General features: G+C 42.6%; 1 protein-coding gene across 1 annotated transcript in view; it reads right to left on the minus strand.

Annotated features, from left to right (window-relative positions):
• The window catches only part of GREB1 (growth regulating estrogen receptor binding 1), a 78105-nt gene that overhangs the window by 59690 nt on the left and 2632 nt on the right, over positions 1-15783 (minus strand). The window contains exons 2-3 of the mRNA XM_077811555.1: positions 9798-9920; positions 8761-8937 (exon numbers count right to left, since the gene is read on the minus strand). Of these exons, the coding sequence (XP_077667681.1) occupies positions 8761-8937; positions 9798-9920 (300 nt within the window). The remainder of the gene's footprint in view (positions 1-8760; positions 8938-9797; positions 9921-15783) is intronic.

Consider the following 15783-nt stretch of genomic DNA (forward strand, 5'->3'; position numbering starts at 1 on the left):
TGAGATTAATTAGGAACCCTAATCTTCACTTAGGGCTCGTCTACACTTAAATGCTACAGCGGCACAGCTGTAGCTGTGCAGTTGCACCGCTGTAGTGCTTCAGCGTAGAGACTACCTATGCCTGCAGGAGCGATTCTCCCATCACCTTCCCAAGAGGCAGTAGCTAGGTCGACGGAGGAATTCCTTTGTCGACCTAGCACTGTCTACACCATACACTGGTGGAGTTGCTGTCTACACTAACCATTACAACTTTTCCCCCTCTAGTTAAATAAGAGTTTAAAAACAGTAACTCCTAGGAACCCAGGGAGTCTGCCATCCATGCAGGTTTCTGTGTTGGTCTGCCCACTAGAGGCCTTTATTCCGTCACTGACACCTCATTCATACTTGGATCTAGATTATCAGTGACCGCAGGGTTCATGTCCTCTATTTGTTGTACACACCCCGCCTGCTGAAGACAGCATGTGCTGAGGTCCCAAGAATATCCCAGCAATTCCTCCTACACAACTGGCCTCCCATTATGAGCCACAAGAACCTGCTGGGGGTACCTCCAAATCCTGTTCTGCATCCTTCTGGAATAATTGTTGGGTATCCTCAGTGTTTTCCTTCCCCTTTCTTTCAGTGAATGTGTGCATCAGTTTTTGATGCAAAGTGGCACAGTCTTGCTGTTTTGTATCAGTAAAGATAAGCTGTTTAGTTTCTTAATCACTGTGTAACATCCCCTCCAAAAAGGAGTACTTTGAAGATTTTTTCCAGACTGTTTTTTCCACTTGCGGAGCTACACCTTCTCTCCTTTTTGGGTGGGCACATAGTTTTCCTTTTTCCTGGCATCTTGTGTTTGACACGCTCGCTTCCAACTAATCTGTTCCTCCACCTTCGGGAATGCTGTCCTTGAGTCACTGATATAAGACTCCGCCACATCACCCACCTGCGTAGTAGCAGGGGGTCTTGTCAGTTCTTGCAGCCTGAACATCAAGTCACAGGGAAGCATGAGTGTGCAGAATGACCTCATAGGAGAGTGACGGATAGGTGAGTGCATGCTTATGTTCTGTGCAAAGATAACAAAAGGTGACGTAGTGTCCCAGTCTCGTTGGTCTTTGCTGACAAACTAACAGTGGTGCACTCTCTGCACACTCCCTTTACTTGCAGGGTGGGCAACACCAGTCCTCACCTCGGTTATCTGGACTTGTCAGAACACCTCCTGTGACAACCATGATTCAAATTCCTTCTCCTGATCACTTTAGATGCAGTTTGGTGGGCCAAACTGCAACACTACATGTTTCATCCATTCATCAGTAACAGTCTCAGTCCTTTTATCCTTCAGTGGTCATGCCACAGCATACTTTGAGAAGGTGTCAGACACTATCAGCAAATACCAATTTCCAGCTGGTGTTTCTGACAGAGGGCCTTTCCAATTCAGTCTGTATGAACACCTAGGGCTTGGTGGGTTGGTGTGCTCCTAAGGAATTCTGCCTCTTCTTGCCGGCGCTTTCCTTTCCTGACAGGTAAAGCGGGAAAGTACCTAGTCCTTAACATCTGCAGCCACACCCAGCCAAAATATCTGTCAGATACACAGCTCAGTGTCTTTTCATACCCCAGATGATCTAGTATCGTTCTCTGTAAGCTTGCTAAAAAAACAATCCTGTTACCATCATACACTAACAAGTTGGTACCTGGATCAATGGATAATCGTTCCTGAACTGCGAAGATTTCCCCAGTCTAGGTGTCCTTCAGTAAATAAAATGGTTACTTACCAATAGTAACTTTTATTCTTTGAGATGCATTGTGCACATATACATTCAACTGCATATACGTTCCTCTGCAGGAGTAATGTGCACCCAATGCACTTGAGTCAGAGAGTTTTGCCAGCGGTACCATGGGGCAACACATGCGCCCCAGCTCTCCTGGTGTGCTGAGCCAGGGCCATAAAAGGGCGTGTCTGCCACCTCCCTCTCCGTTCCTTCTTGCTACTAGTGAAATTATTGTCAGAAGTAGCAGAGAAGGTGGGGCAGCCATTGAATGCATATGTGCACAACAGATCTCAAAAAACAAGCTACTCTAGGTAAGTAGCCCATTTTTCTTCTTGAAGTGATTGTGAACATATACATTCTATTGCAGGTGATGCCGTAACTGCTCCCTTACTGATGCAGGGACTTTGAATGATCTGAATAGAGACTGCAATTCCTACTTGTCCAAGCTACCATCGTCCCCAAAGGCCTGAGTGATGGCATAATGTCTACAAAAGATATGTACAGATGACCATGGTTTTTAATGGTAGACATAAATGTTTCTTAGGCCCAATGAATCACACAGGGCTCCAGCACATATATGTGTAGAGACACCTCCAAGGGTGACTACAGATCTTGCGCACAAAGTCAACCAAGGTGGGCCCCCCAGCCTTTGGTAGACACATCTGTAACCAGAGTCAAAGCTGGCTCAGGAGACAGGAAAAGCAACTCTTTGCACACATTGTGAGGGTCCAGCCACCAGTCCAGGGTTTCAAGCACTCGTGCAGCCCTATAAACAAGCATGTCCAGAGGATGCCTAGTCAGAAGATCAACCAAATGAAGGCAGGCCCATAGACAATGAAGGTGAAGTCTGGCATGCAGAGTTACATATGCGTACAAGGCCATGTGGCCCAGCAGTTGTAGACAGGAATGCACTGCTGTAACTGTGTTGGATTTTAGGCCTTCAGACAAAGTGGACTGAAACCCAACTACCAGAAGACAGGTCATCACAGTTATGGCATTGAGGTCTGCTCCTATGAATGTTATACACTCTATCCGCTTCAACTTTGATTTGTCTAAACTTAGTTTCAGGGTCAGATGAGAGAATAGCTGTCTGATAATGAGGATGCTGCTGTTGACTTGGATGCTTGAGCTCCATCTACTAGCCAAATATGTAGCTAAGGGAAAATTTGGACACCTAAGTGGCACAAGTGGGCCACTACTACCACCTTGCATGTTGTGAAGACCTTTGAGGCCAGTGACAGACCAAAGGGGTGCACCATGTACGGGTAGTGGATGTCTCTTGCTATAAAGCAAAGGTACTTTCTGCAGCCAGGATGTATTGTCATGTGGAAGTATGTGTCCTGAAAACGGAGGGCAGCATACCAATCTCCTGTTGTCTGCAGTGGCTGATGATTAATAGTCATCAGTTTAACCCCTGCAGTACAAATCTTCTTCCCTTTCAAGACTGGATGTTCACCATAGATCAGACTTATTTCAGCTCCTAAGGTTTTCCAGCTGCTGCTATTAGTTGTAATAGTCACAGGGATTTATTGGAACATTGCAAGTAACAACTCCAGCACACATAGGCAGGACCTGATTTCCTCCTAAACCCCTCAGATCACATAACACCACATAGTAACATACAAGACAACAACTTAATGCTAAGGTAATATAACACCACCTAATGTTGTCGACACTAATCATTTCAGTATGCATGAGAGAGCTGATCAGTGTCTCAGATACATCTAATATTGACCACTCGCTTTGAAAGGGACTTGGAGGCTGCACATTTTAGAACTTCTTTTATTTGAAAAGCCTTTTAAAAATCAAAACTGTCTCCTTTCACTACCACCCACCAGCTTCTCTGCACTCTCCTGAGATCTCCCTGCTTCAAGTTCCCCCCAACACAGCTATACATATTATGTCCCCCTATTGTTACTCTACTTTCATTGACAGCCAGCTTTGCCCACATATTTTTCATTAGCATATTTCAGCTATAACTTGAGAACTACAACACAGCATGACTTTATGTCAACTATTAAGAGCACCTAAAAAATCCTTTATCAGTCAGATATGGATTAGAAGAGGGTCGTAGTGGAGCTGAGAACATTCAACTAACTGGGAGCCCTTATCTGACTGATAAGAGATCCTAAGAGGATCTCATTTTGTTTTCAAGAGTTGATATTGTGCTCAGATCATGGTGAAATAAAGATGCCATCCAGCACTTATATCATCATCATATGGCTAATTCACAGGTTTAAAAAGCATCATTCTGACCTTATTCATGACCCAATATATGGCAACAGGGATTCTGCAGGATGAGAACTCAGACATTTCACTATTCCCTTCCTCTTCACATGCTACATTTACATGCCAATGTCTGGAAGCAGCAATTTATAGGAAAGACAGGTAGTTTCATAAATAAACTAAATCAAATAGGCTTCCATACATTATAGAAAGGACAAAGGTCAGGGGATTCAGGGCAGCTGTCCTAATTTATCTATGTCATAAGGTTGATTTCACAAGAGAACAAGAGATCAATTCATAGAGTATAGGGGATAAAAGCTTTTCACCTCCAGGTCAGCAGTTCAAATCCACCTACATCAATAGTGACTGAAGGTTGTTACCATCTGAAAAATCTTCAGCAGTCTATATGAAATGGATTTGGATGAATCTGTCCACAACCTAGCAGACAAGTACACTCAGTTGTCAGTTAGTTAAAGTAGAGAGGCAAAGGACTGACAGAGCATGAAGACTAACCTGTCTTCTTACTGTACAATTACTGACTCTCTGGGTCAGGACTGAGGCTCATTAGTAGGACAGTTTGGAAAAGTTTGTTTGCACTGACCCTGATTAGGCTGCCCCTGCTCAGTGGTTAAATAGAGCAGTGGTTCCCAAACCTTTTCATAAGGTGACCCACCAACTGCATTGTGTCTTTTTGTCTGAGACCCACCATTCCCTGTATGCACACTCTACCCCAGCACCGCGATCCTAATCCCAGCCCAGTGTGGAGGGGCTTTCAGTTCAATTTCATCTAAAGTCTGAAGCAAGGTTTGTTTTTATAAGACCAGGCAAGAGTGCTCGGTCCTGCTTGGTATTATAATGAGCTTGGTATACACCCTTTGCATTTCATCCAATGATAGTAGTAACAATACAATACTTCACACTGGAACTTTTCATCCACAACCAGGCTTACAAACAATACACAAATTAATCTTTTCTGCTATATTATTCTGTCCCCAGCCAGTGACTAAACGACTTCTTACTCCTAGCAATGGAAGTGGGGATGATCTGTGCAACTGTTTTCTGTCTCTGGGAAGAAGATGGTAGGAGACACTAGCTGCATAGTTTGTCCTCACAGTCTCACTTCAAGGCACGAAAAGTGGGGAAAATAAACAGAAAAACCTTTTTTGCGGGGGGGGGGGGGGGAGGGGAATGTATGAGCTGCATTTGTTTGGGAAACAATGATCCCAATCACAACACTGCCTTCTCCATTAGTTTCTAGCAGATCTCCAGGCACAAGGAAAAGGCTTCTTAATAGCAAAACACTGAGTTCCTTGCAGGGCTGTGAGGCAAGGCATCTAATTCTGATTAATAAAGATAAGCTGGTGCAATGACTAGGCGCTTCTCAGGATACGAATTAAGGCTCCTGTGCTATTACACACAAATGGTTGTGCTTGAAGCAGACACCCACACGTTTCCAGGAAGGGGGCCTTTCCATTGGAATATTAGATGTAATTCATTCTCAAATACGAATGGCACACGAATCACAGGAACAGCTATCTAGGAGAGTAATACAACCTTTTACCACAATCAATAAACCAATCCTATACATGCCCCAGAGGCATGTCAACAGCCTGTCATGGAGACAAGACTAGGAGTCAAAAGATAACGTCAGGAAACTATGAGATGCTCCTCGGGTATATTTTCCTTCTGAGCCTACAAATGCCCCACAGGCATATCCACAAACTGATATGGAGCCAGCTCAAGAATAGCCTGGAAACCACAAAGACATTTCTTGGGTGTGTTTTCCTTATAAATAAATTACTTTTGGATAATCTACAATAGAGAACAATACCCTCCCCCTTGACACAAACACCATTGACTTAGGAAAGAAAATGGGGTGTCTCATGGGTTACAAACATTGCACCTGATCCTGTAAGGTGCTCAGCACCTCTTGGAAAGTGCCAGATGCCCTCAGTTCCAATAGACTCTCAGTAAGTACTCTGCATTTTGGAAAATCGAGCCTGTTACCTCTACAGTTACTAAAGATTTTGGGACACCATTTTCCATTTTGTTTATAAATACACACACCCACAGTTTTGCAAAGGAAAATGGTCTCAAACCCAGACTTTCGGGAATAATTAAACTGTTCTCTTCTTTCAGAGCCATCAAATAAAAAGAGGGGGTGGATCACTTGATGATTACCTGTTCTGTTCACTCCCTCTGAAGCACCTGGCTTTGCCCACTGTCAGAAGACAGGATTCTGGACTAGATGGACCATTGGTCTGACCCCGTATGACTGTTCTTATGTTCCTTTCAATAAAGTCCTTTGCAGTTGTCAGCTTGAATTTAGTGTAAGACGAAGTGGTAACCATCTTAGTCCAGCAAACAATGAATTGAAGACAAGCTCAGTTGTCACAGACAATACCTTTTATTTGTCAATAAAATGGTTTGGCTTGTGAGACTGTGTGCCGGATTCTAATTTCACTGACCCTGGTATAATTCCATTAACTGCAACAGAGTTAATCCTGATTTACACCAGCATACATAGGTATGTTTACACAGCAGCTGGGAGCAAGCCTAGATATACTCTTGCTAGCAGAACTCGAGCTAGCGTGCTAAAAATAGCAGTGTGGACATTGCAGCTTGGGTGGGAGCTTGGGCTCTCAAGTCCACCTGACCCCCTATGCTTGAGAGCCCACGCTGCAGCCCAAGACGCGTGCTAGCTTGAATCCTGACAGGCAAGGCTGTCTACCCAGGCTGGCAGGCTCACTCCCAGTGGCAATGAAGACATAGCTAGTGAGAACAGAACCAAGCAATCTTTATTTACCTAAATATGGTCAATGGACTGTTGTTCCACCACCGTGCTACCCTGCTGACAATAAACTGCACCCTATTCTTTATCAGACTATAGGACTCAGGAGCGTTCCTTTGTTTGCAAATTCTGTGGCCTGAATCAGGATCTTAAATATGTAGCTTCTTTTTGGTTGAAGTTTATTCCAGACTTTCCAGGGGTAATTCTACAGCTTTGCTAAAATATTTCACAAAAGCAAAGTGTTTGCTTCATTGGTTTTCATGTGTGATAAAATTATCAAAAATAAGCATATAAATAGCTTACAGGCAACTAATATAGCATGGAATGTGCAAACTGAGGACACAAGTAGCACAAAAAATGGTGAGTAAATATCAAATACTCCTTATTGTCCTTTTCTGTTCTTGTTTAGCATGCAATTAACAAATATACTACTTCCTCTGTGCTTACAGCCTAGGGAATTTAAGTTGTTAATAGTGGTAGCAGTGAATGAATTGAGTGGTACAGCATTCCTGTCTGTATCTTTAAAATGACAACACTTGGCTGATTTACAACCCCCTTAATTCCTTTACAATCACTGTTCAATTGTATTGTGGCCAGTCCAAGTCAGTAAGATCCCATGCCAAAAGACATTACTGTACATGGAGTTACATTATGCACCTTCACACTATGCTGTTATCCCAAATGCCTTTCAATCTTATTCAAATTGAGACAGCAACCGAGTTCACATCAGAACCTTTGGCGTTAGTAAAAGTGAAATTGCGAGGATTATTTCTAGATCAACAAAAAGGCTAACAAACCCAGCAACAACTAACTTTCTTTTTCTTTCTTTCTTTCTTTCTTTCTTTCTTTCTTTCTTTCTTTCTTTCTTTCTTTTAATAATTAAAGCTCAGTGTTGCACAGAAGAGGCACAGCACCATTTGAGATAAAATGCTACATATCAAACTTCAAAATGCATGACCAACAAAACCCAGAATTTTCTTGTAGATTTAAAATCACTGCACCTAATTACACAAACTATTTCAGTTTTTATCATGTTCATAATTAGCTCATTCATCCATATGATTTCAGATGTTAGAGGCTTTTCAATACTACTGTCAACAGTAATACTGGGCCTGAGCCAAAGGAAAGACTCCCATTGACTTCAGTGGGCTTTGAATCAGGCCCATAACTTATCAGAAGGGCTGTGACCACTACCAACCGGATACCAGAACCTAATTACAGTTCAGGGGCCAAACACCTGAACTGATGAATAACAAAATTCCTGTGTTTTCCCCACTATCCTTGTCATGAAATATTTTCTATTTTAAGACCAAGGACAGACACACAATATTGTCTGCTTATGTGTCAAATCAAAACTTTGACTTCTAACTCTCATTTTTTATGTGTACATACATACATACTGCAGTAGCATCCAAAGTCCTCAGCTGGGAACAGAAGAGCCCTGTTGTGCTAGGGACTGTCCAAATACATTTGAGGACTTGATCCCTACCCAAAAGGGATCACAATCTAAAAAAGAGTTATGAATTTCTGTGGCCCAAACGACCAACAGCAATTGCACTGCAGAATCTTATGATTCACTCCAGGTAGCTGCCACAATTGTTCGCTAAGAATAATTGCATCTGAGAAGGGGAGTGGTACATATCAGTGTTTAGAAAGGTAGCAGACAGGCAGCAGCGCAGAAATAGCTCATTTATTGAAGGTGTAGTTCAGGCAACTGTAATTCAAACTGGCCTGACAATGACTTTAACCTTCAGCTGAAGGCATAGCATTCTCTCAGGATAAAAGGAGATGCAGCATTTGTACTGGAGCAGCTCACACTGTACTCTTTCCAGTGCAAACACAGCCAGCTCTAAAAGGTTATCTTGCTGTGAGCAATCAGGGAGGACCACTGTCTGCAAGTGATGGAAATAAGATCTACCACATTCACTTTGCAACAAGAGTAAATATGACTCTAGTCCAAAACAGCATCTACTTAGTGTGAGCAAGGAAACTTACCTAACAGGGCATTACGCCCATTGTCATCTGGCAAGAATCTTTTATCTACGGCACACACTAAAAGATGATCAGGCAGATTTGGCGATTTAGCACCAACAAGTAAAAACCCCGAAGGCACCTCAATTTGATCATTGGAAACGGACACCAGCCTCAAATCTTTACCAGCCTGGCAGAAACCTAGAAAAAACAAATGCAACACATTTCTGAGATCAAAGGTCATTTTGCTTAATTCTTCACAGTTTCCTTATTGAACAAACTCCAAATTTTCTTTTTATTTAAAAAAAAAATGTAAACCACGTCAAGTTTCACTTCAGTGTCAATATTTTTCCGGCTACTGGGCGAGCTATAAACAAAAGCTAGAAATACAGTGAATAAATAAAAATTTGGAAATGTAAAAATAAAGTTTTCTGCAGCAACAGAAACACTGTTGCACAATATATATATTTTATGGAACTGTATATATTTAACAACATAAAAAAGATTATATTAAGCTGTATGTTTAACAAGAGACATTAGCACTTGGTGTCTGGGCAGTTTTACAGTTTTTATACAGTTTTTTTCCCTCTTGTTTGTGTGGGTCTTTCTCCCAGCCACAGGAGAGGGCAGAAGAATTTTGTTTTAAATGGGAAAATATGGTGATAAAACCACAAAAGTTGTCGGAGCACTCAGCAGCAGGTGTAATATCTGAAACTACTTTAAACTCGAGTTTTTTTTAAATCTAGTTAGATTTCAAGTTGCTGGCTAGTCCCCTCCTTTATCCTGACATAGAAGTGCTCCTTTGAAAGATTCAGGCAAAGGCACACAAAAGCGTATGATCAACCAAATTTCTAGTTTTGTCTAAGAGGTAACAAACTGTGATAGCCCCACAATTTCTATATACCTAACTTTGATGAGCCACTTGGAAGGTGCTTTATATGATGTTTGGACTCATCCTGCACTTTTTACTGGGACCCCAGTTTCCACTGATACCAATGGGAGCTTTGCCTGAATAGGCCATTGGATCAGTTGCCAAACTTTGAGTCTTGTGAATTTCTTACCGTCAGTAGTGCAGCAGCCTTCAGGAGGAGGCTTCATCTGATAAGAGAGAGGAGGGCTACTTGATTCTGAACTTTCTTCTTCCTCTTCCTCCTCTTCCTCCTCATTATCCACTCTGCTGCCTGCTACAAAAGTATCACAGGATAAATTACATTTAGAGAATAGACAGCTGTGGCAATAGCTGATCCCGGGAATGAGCAGTGTCCCAGTTACAGCAAGTGCTACAGAAAAGTAGGATTCCCTTGTCTTTGCAAGGAACTGCAGTGTTGCCAAGTCTCACAATGTTTGGTGTTTTTCTTAAAACTGCAGGTCCTGTGATTATATGAGAATTTCAACTTTCATTTAAAAAAAAAAAAGTTTGGCAATTGTGATTGTGGAGAAAAGCTTTAAAATGTGACCTGAGTGCACTTAAATCTCAGAAAACGGAAGGCAAATAAAAACAAACCCCCAGATTTTTGTTTTTAAAATCTTATGATTTTGAAGTCAGTCTCATGATTTTGGGCAGCCTGACTCATGACATTTGAACCCTTGTCAATAACAGAACTCTGTCCTCATAAAAGCTCCCTTGACCTTTGCTTTTAATATTTACACCAAAAGAAATCCATACATCTAATTGCTTTGAGATGCTCTCACAAAGCAACAGATCAAATGCAGATTATTAATAGTTAAGTGCTGACTATATACTTGATGCTGTACAAGAAACAGAACAAAAAATAGTTCCGTGCCCCAAAGATCTTAAATAGATGGACAATACAAAACCCACTGGGATGAGGAAGGAATGTCTGTTCCAAAGCTCAAAGTCAATGAGAGTCATTCCACTGATTTCAGTGGACTTTTGGATAAGGCCCTAGAAATCCCATGGGAGAGGTCAGCCACAGAGGGGTTTTCTCCGTGACCCTCCTCCCCCACTTTGTCCCCTCCTTAAATAATGACTCCAGGGTTGGCATTTGTGAGTTTTAAGGAGGGATCTGAAAGAGGAGAGGTTAGGTGTTGCAAGCTTGACCCTGAAAGGTGCCAAGCACTCTGGCCTCAAGACAGCAAAGTATTTAAGTATATGCTTACCTTTACTCACATGAATAGCAAGATTGATCCCTGGTGAACTGGAATAAAGGCAGAGTGGTACGCACAGCGAATAACATGGGAGAAGGCACAAAGACAAGAGGTAAAGAGGGGACAAAGGGAGAAGTGAAGCAGCCTTTGTCACTGGAATGTAGAGACAGGAGTAACAAAACGCGGGAGCAGAGATTTAGGCAGGGGAGAGCTGTGCAGGCTTTCAGATTAAGAATGAAAGGAATCCAAAAGCAAACGTGCAGCTGTACAACATGAGTGACAGCTCCATTTTGCACTAACAGGCATAGTTCAGGGGTTTGGTCTTTATTTTCAAGCATATTGCAAATCATTGTTATGAGTCAAAATCCAATTTTAAATGAGTGTAAAAAAAACTGCTTCCCACAGTAAGCCCCAGGTTTATGTGGATGAGCTCTTACGGTATGTCTACACTACAAAGAAAAACCCGCAGCATTGTGTCTCAGAGCCCGGCTCATTTGACTTGGGCTTCTAGGGTTTGGGCTGCAGGGCTAAAAATAGCAGTGTAGGCATTTGGGCTCAGGTTGGAGTCCTGGCTCTGAGACCTGGCAAGTGGGAAGGGTCTCAGAGCCAGGACTCCAACCTGAGACAAAATGCCTGCACTGCTATTTTTAGCCCCGCAGCCCAAACCCCAGAAGCCAGAGTCAGTTCATCTGAGCTCTGAGATTGGGTGCCTTGGATCTTTTGTTGCAGTGTAGACATCCCCCGTACAGAGCGCAGGAGACTTTAATGGTCTACCCTCACACACAGTTGTCAGCATTATAAAAAACTGTACATTTTGAGTATCTGCAGTCTATACAATATAATTCCATTTTTTTTACAAAATAGTCTACAGAAGGTGAAAGTTGCACAGTGAAGCACTTGTAAGTTAGGAAATGACAATGCTACCAATGGACATAACGTTAGCTCTACCCCTTGTGTGTTACAGGGCCAGCATCTTTGGCTGATGTAAACTAGCATAGCTCCATTAAGTCAACAGAGCTATACTGATTGACACCAGCTGAATTACATGATCAGATAATATTTCACAACGAGTGCAGTGTATCAGACCGTTATTGCTACCACTTTTATAGAATTCTTTCCACAGCCTCATTGCATTTTTCAATATTTTCCGCTTACATTATTTTCAGTCATTGTGATCCAGTGCATCTTTATTGACTGAAATTTTACATGGTAGATTCTCCTCTTGCTAAGTATTCTTTTAAAAAAATAATTTAAGCCCCAATCCTGCAAACACTTAAACATGTGTTTAATTTTACTCATGAGTAATGTAATGTACGTGTGCAAGTCATTGGGATCAAGGCTTAAATCAATAGCCATAACATTTATTTTCAGCCAGCAACATAGACTTCCTTAGGTGCTAGTTAACTGCAAAGATAATTTAGCTGGAAACCTAGATCCAGACTGTGACACCCTTATTAATGTTGAATAGCACCTTACTCCACAAACAGTCCCACTGACATCGAGTGGGGTACTAGTCAATGTGAGCAAGGGCATCATACTCCTGACCCCCCTTGGATGGTCTGTATATGCCAATTAATTTTACCATTACTATTTTATTGTGCTTAAGTCCCAGTCCTACTCCCACTGAGATCAACTGCCATTGATGTCGATGTGCAGGATTCAGAAGCTAACATGTCATATGATCAGTGGTGCAAGTCGAATCCATTTTTTACCAGTTCACGCCTCTCCCCCCACGGGTGGGGGAGGGGCACGTGACCTCCTCATGTGACTCCTCCCAGCCCGGGGCCCCCATGCTCTACCTCCCCAGCCCTTCCACATAGGGTCTCCTCCATCTGTACAGCAGCCCCACCGGAGGACAGGGCCTGGGAGCGGTACAGCTGCGCCAAGGGAGCTGCCAGCATGGGGCCACCTAGTGGCCCCACATTCTGCTCCTCCTCTTTCCGGTAACCCATACCAGCTATAAATATCTTGCTGGTACGTCGTACCGGACCGGACCACTCTACTTGCACTGCTGCATATGATGTACAAGACATGTTTCCTGTCCACTTTCAAAATGAATTACTTTAATGGGCTCTGCCTGTGTGGGCATACGCAGAGTAGCACATAGCACTAGAAGATGCCCCACATGTGTATGTGCAGCTGCAGAAAAAATGTATGAAATAGTATACTATTTGAGAAACAGTATGTAAGCATAGAATTACAGACTGTGAATCTGATTCTCCCCTCCCGTGCACCGCATGCAGTCATTTCCACCCCTGCAAAGTGGGCATGAAATGCTATCACTTCAGAATGGAGAATCAGGCCCTGTATCCACACTAAGGGGCAGAGTAAAGATTGCTCTTGCAGCCTTAACAGTATCAGTTTTTTGACTACTGAGTGCTCAGCTGTACACTTTACCTTAACATTCAATCAGCATATAGCCAGATGCTCCCCTGCTGCAAATCAGTGCAGGTCAATGGAATTATGCCAGTTTTTACCAGCCCGTAGTTCTTTATCGAGTTTTAGTTGTTTTTAAAGAAGAAAGGATTAAAAATACATTTTGCAATGTGGGATCACTTGACTAGATACTGCTAGAAATCCTTAACCCACACACCTTATGGGGGCTGTCTGCTGGGGCCCTTCTCCTGTACACCTTAAGTAGGCTGCAGGCACAAGACCCTCTCCTGTGCATCTTAGGAACTAAGTTGATTTTGCCTTTTGAGACACACAGTACCCTAGACATCTCCAGTAAAAGGCAGCAAAAGCTCTGATGCCAGTTGAGCCACCTCAAGGTGAGGCCACATGTCCCACGTCCACAGACAGAAGGCATTAATGAGAAAGGAAGAGTTCATAAGATCATCCCCACCAATCTCAAAATGGAAAAAAATATACAGGGCTAGATCATCAGCTGCTGTAAAATGGCACAACTCTGCTGCCTTCAATAAGCCCATACAGATTTACACTGCAGAGAATCTGGCCCCCAATCTTTTAACAGAGAAGCATGCCCATACTCTAACAGACACAGACTAGCTACAGCTCAAAAATGCCCCCAATAGTCAGGGCAGAGCCTACAAGAAATCTAAACTAGCACCAGCCAAACACCATCCGTATCTACTACAGCCATCAAGCCATCCTAGGAAGTGCCTGTATGTCACTTTACTAAACATTTGGAGGAGGGTTCTCCAAGCTCCAAAAGCCACAAAAAGAAGAAAACTTTAAAAGCTAGTCATTAGAAAGGCAAGATTAAAGGTGAGAGGTCACATCAGACTCTCTAGGCTTTCTGACAACCCAGCAAGCTGACAGCAGGATCATTTGAAGAGAGTCAGTATTTAAAGAATATTTTCAGGCCATTTCAAAAGCTGAATGAGCCAATATAGGAGAAGAGAGAGAATCGATCACTACGTGGGCAAAGATAAAAAAGATTGACAAACAGTGTGGTGGACCCATGGAGCTTTTAGTTTATTTAATATATAGTCATCAAAATGATTATGGATATGATGACTAAGGAAGGCAAATGGATCTATATAAAACAGTAACAGCAGCAAACTAAGACAACAGTTGTCTAGAGAATGTCTAAACAAAGTTTTAGGATACAGAAAAAATGTTTTAAAAGCAACTGTTTTTCTGAATAACACAGTATTGTAATAGTAACAAGGGGTTATCCCCTGTTCTATCTTGTGTTATCAAAATGATCTGCAAAAACTGGAATTAAAAAAGTTGTAATTTAGACATAGTGATATTTGAAAAGATAGTTTAAAAATCTACAGGTTGAAAAGAGACCTTAATTTTAGCTGGTTTACTTTGTGCATATTTGGCACAGACTTTTAAGTTCAGAAGGGACCATTATGATCATTCAGTTTGATTTCCCGCATAAAACAGGCTATAATCTCTTTCACATTTATAGGATTTTAGGTGTAAATTGTAATATATAATCATAAATTGTAATAACACTAGTCTAGTTTTACTGTGTAGGCACTTTGCCCTATTATTTGTGAAGGTCTTTCACACAGCAACAGGGGAGAGAAAAACATTTTAAATAGGAAAATTATGTGAACCACAAAAATCGGTTTGTGGGAATTAGGGGTAGGAGTAGAACCTGAAATTACTTTCAACTCATTTATTTTTAAATTAACTATATTTCAAGTTCACAGTGTCCCTTATAAATTAACAATTTTAAAATAAGAACAACAGCAGCAGGAACAAAAAACCTGACTGATGTCAAGGTGGTTGGTTTGCTGCCAAGTGGTATGGTGAACAGGGCAAAGTAACACCAAAAAAATGCAAACTGTGAGCTGCAAGATAACTTCAGAAAAACACTCTTCAAATACGGCAAGAAGCAATAGCAACTTGTGAGGCCATTAGTGCCTAACAGGATACCAGAGCCATTCTATTTAGAGACAATTCTGCAGCTGTATTTTTGTCATTTTGTGCCTACACGACTTAGCTGGCAGTGCAGAGAATGTTGAGTCAGAACTCTTGGGTTCTATTCCTTGTTCTGCCACTCACTGTATTACCTTGGGTGAATCACTTAACGCATGGTTCCCTCCAAGCTTGTATAATGCTGACAGACCCCGGTCGTCAGCAGGCAGGATCGAACCTGGGACCTCTGAAGCTTAGTGTATGAGCCTCTACTGCAGTGATCCCCAAACTTTTCTCTCATGACCCCCCTTACCAGTAATAGAATGTGTCTGTGCCCCTCCTCTGCCCAGGCTGGGAGCAGAGCCATAGCCGGGGCCAGGAGTCGAGGTGTGGCTGGAGTGGGTCCTGGGGCCAAGAGCGGGCGCCGATGGCTGAGCCATGTCTGCAAGCTGGGCCAGGCTGGAGTGGAGCTGGGGGCAGAATGGAGCTGGATGGTGCTTCCTCCCCACCTCCCTAGTGGGGGCTGGCCCAGGCCCTGCCACACACACCCCCCAGACATTCCTCCATGCCCCCCTAGGGGGCCGTGCCCCATAGTTTGGG

Source organism: Eretmochelys imbricata, chromosome 3 (assembly GCF_965152235.1).
Source record: "Eretmochelys imbricata isolate rEreImb1 chromosome 3, rEreImb1.hap1, whole genome shotgun sequence".
In the NCBI taxonomy this organism is placed as follows: Eukaryota; Metazoa; Chordata; order Testudines; family Cheloniidae; genus Eretmochelys; species Eretmochelys imbricata.